The sequence below is a fragment of the Mandrillus leucophaeus genome, unplaced genomic scaffold, assembly GCF_000951045.1.
Source record: "Mandrillus leucophaeus isolate KB7577 unplaced genomic scaffold, Mleu.le_1.0 Scaffold644, whole genome shotgun sequence".
Taxonomy (NCBI): Eukaryota; Metazoa; Chordata; class Mammalia; order Primates; family Cercopithecidae; genus Mandrillus; species Mandrillus leucophaeus.
Window position 1 is genome coordinate 825,460 of NW_012106964.1, and position 3,318 is coordinate 828,777.

At 63.6% G+C, this 3,318-nt stretch overlaps 1 protein-coding gene across 1 annotated transcript in view; it reads left to right on the forward strand.

The window, feature by feature from the left end:
- The window catches only part of LOC105554472 (brain-specific angiogenesis inhibitor 1), a 25,692-nt gene extending 22,871 nt beyond the window's left edge, over positions 1 to 2,821 (forward strand). The window contains exons 12-15 of the mRNA XM_012000968.1: positions 452 to 595; positions 1,116 to 1,191; positions 1,375 to 1,477; positions 2,774 to 2,821. Of these exons, the coding sequence (XP_011856358.1) occupies positions 452 to 595; positions 1,116 to 1,191; positions 1,375 to 1,477; positions 2,774 to 2,821 (371 nt within the window). The remainder of the gene's footprint in view (positions 1 to 451; positions 596 to 1,115; positions 1,192 to 1,374; positions 1,478 to 2,773) is intronic.
- The last annotated feature ends 497 nt before the right edge of the window (positions 2,822 to 3,318 follow it).

A 3,318-nucleotide genomic window follows, 5' to 3' on the forward strand; every position in this document is an offset into this window, starting at 1 on the left:
CTGGTCCCTGCGAATCCCTCCATGGCCACAGGACAGACCCCAGAATCTGCCTTTGACAACCTTCTGGGCCATGGAGGGTGGGAGGGGCAGGCCCCATGCCCCATGCCCCATGCCCCTCACCAAGGCTCCAACTCAGCAGGACCAGACCTGGCCCAGCCTCTGCCTGGTGCTCCTTGCTGTCCCTGCTCCTGGACCTCACCGAGGTCTGGGGACAAGGCCCACCCAGGGAGTGTGGAGCCTGCACAGGGCCCAGGGTGCAGGGAGTTGGGGTCTGTACCCTGGGGGCTGGGGCTGGGGCAGATGGCCCCCACACCCCTGCCTCTGAGCCATGGGCTCCCTGCGGCATCACCCTGCACTGCCAGGCCTGCGCCTCAACTCCTGCAGCTGAGGCCCCACCACGTCTGTGACTTTCCCTTCTCTCTATCTCTCGCCCCTTTGACCCTGCTCCCAGTCCTCAGCATCCATAAGCTCCCAGCCAGCGGAGCCACTGACATCAGCTTCCCCATGAAGGGCTGGCGGGCCACGGGTGACTGGGCCAAGGTGCCGGAGGACAGGGTCACTGTGTCCAAGAGTGTCTTCTCCACGGGGCTGGCAGGTGAGGGGCTCAGGGAGCCGGGGGACCTTCATGGGGAACGTGGGCCCCAGAGTCGGGTGGTCACCACCCCTCTGGAGTCTAGCTGCTGCCTCAGAGTTGGGCAGTTCTCAAGGGGCTCCCCGTTTCCAGGAAGCCCTCCTTGCCCTCTCTGGGGCCAGGGCCTGTGGATCAACCCTGAGGCCCAGGCAGAGGGGTCAGGATGAGCCACCTCACTTCAGGGAGGGACAGGGAGTCACATGTCAAGGACCCTATTACTGGGAAGAGAGGCACGTCCTGCCTGCCCACAGCTCTCAGGATGCCCCAGGGAATGGCCCGGTCTCCCTCTTCGCACTTGGCTGTTGCCCCAGCTCCCCGGCTGCAGCACTGTGTCCGCGGGTGGGCCTCACCATCCACCAGGGCCCTGGACGTGACCTTGAAGATGGGCGGCAGAGGCCAGCAACAGTGGGGTCCGGGTCAGGCTGCCAAGTCCCGCCCTGGCTGTGGGGACGGGGACTGGGGTTGACAGCGCACTTTCTTCCAGAGGCCGACGAAGCATCTGTGTTTGTGGTGGGCACCGTGCTCTACCGGAACCTGGGCAGCTTCCTGGCCCTGCAGAGGTGGGCAGCGCAGGGCAGGTGGGGTGGGCAGGACCCCAGCCACAGGAGGTAAACGGGGAGGCCAGGGGGCCTGGAGGTGTGGATGATGGGCTGGGGGTAGAGGGTGGCGAGGGGTGCAGGGGCCCTCAGGGGGAGCCTGGGCCGGGAGGGCTCCCCCAACACCTGTACCTCTGTCTCTTGCAGGAACACGACCGTCCTGAATTCCAAGGTGATCTCCGTGACTGTAAAGCCCCCGCCTCGCTCCCTGCGCACACCCTTGGAGATCGAGTTTGCCCACATGTATAATGTGAGTGCCGTCCGCACGCACACTCTGATGCCTGCAGAAACGCACATACGTGAATTCTGTCCCACTCCTCAGCCAGTAAACCTTTGAGGCCTCCTCACAACAGCTCTAACCTGCAAGAGCTGCTTTTATCCCTTGATTATGGTGGGGAAACAGGCTCAGAGAGGTGCGGTGACTTGCCCAGGGTCACACAGGAGGTGAGGTGCTGAAACTCCATCTGTGTCTGACTTCCCACCTGGGCTCCAACCGCTCTGCCCTCCAGCCACCATTGGCCTGGTTGTTCCCCTTCTGAGAAGTGGGGCCTGTCCCATGACTCCTGGCCCCCAGATGCCTGGCCACGGAGAAGCGGGGGGTGTAAGTACACCTCTGCTGGCACCGCCAGGGCTGACGCCAGGCCTCGCCTACAGGGGCCCTGGGATTTCAGCACAGGAGCATCCTCCCAGCACTCCCCGGCGGGAAGCCCCGGCCTCAGGCCACAGCTGCTATGTGACCCCAGCCAGGTCCCAACCCTGCTCCTTGGAGCTCTATAGAGCTCTTCGTCAGGCCTCAGAGGAGTAGGGACCGAGATGCCTTTCTGATGGGCTGAGAACCAGGGCCCCCAGGGAACACGTTGCCTGGGTTACCGTACCAGGACTGAGCAGTACCAGGCCTCCAGCCCAGGCCAGGGCTGTAGGAAGCCACAGGAGAACCCAGCCCTGTCCTTTCTAGCTGTGTGACCTTGGGAGAGTTGTTCAACCTCTCTGTGCCATGGTTCCCTCCCTTATCAAGTGGGAACAATAGGGCTGGGTGAGGACTGAGTCTCACAGCTGCTCAGAGCAGGCCGCACCCTAGATCCAGCCTCAGGAACGCTGGCCCTCCCTGCTGTCACAGCCCCATTTTGGCAGTGCTAGTGTGTGGCAGGCCTGGCAAGGCTGTGTCCCAGGAAGGCTCGTAGGACGTCAGAGCAGCGCAGGGCGCTTACAGAGGCCCACTGTGTGCCGGGTGACCCCTGCTCACTAGGCCCCGGAAGAAGGGTCTTCCCATCACCCTACTTCATACCAGAGACGGATTTCAGCCATTGCTGCCCAGCCTGGCCACTGGACCTGGGCTCTGGGAGACTTGTGCCAAGCCAGGCGGCCTTGGGCCACTGCTGTCTCCACCCTGGACTCAGTTCTCTCCTCACAAAACGCAGTCTGTTAAGGACCCGCACAGGCAGCATGCCTGGCAGCACACCTGTAGGGGGTTCCCAGGGTGACCCGAGGGTGGGGGCTGGTCCTGGCCGCCAGGGGCCCCGCCTGACTCCTCTCTCCTCTCTCCCAGGGCACCACCAACCAGACCTGTATCCTGTGGGATGAGACGGATGTGTAAGTTCACTTGGATTTCATGGCCTTGAGGGTCTGGGGTGGGGTTCGTGGGAGGTTGACTCAGTAGGGGAGGGGTGCAGGTTTTAGGTCTCGGCCGCTGGCCCCCCAGCTGTCTGTGTACCCACATGGGCCTCCCTGTCACCACCTGTCACTCACTGTCTGGCTCTGGAGCCCACCAGGCTGCCTCCCACCCCCTCCCAGGGACGTCCACAGTTCAGGGAGGAGCGGACATGGAGGTCCATCCCCAGGTCAGGTGATGGGCAGGTGTCCTGACCTGCCCCCCACCCCCACTGCTAGCCCCATGCCCAGAGCAGGTGGAATCCTGGCATTCAGGTCTGCAAGTGGGTGCCAGGCGCTGAGGGGCTGCGGAAGCTGCCATGGCAGACCAGGGCGTCAGGAGGTGGAACTGGAACTTCAGGCTCATCAGATGGGGGCGTGGGCCCCTGGGGTCTTCAGTGGCCATGTGTCCTGTGCAGTTGCGGGCCAAGCACTTGTTGGGCG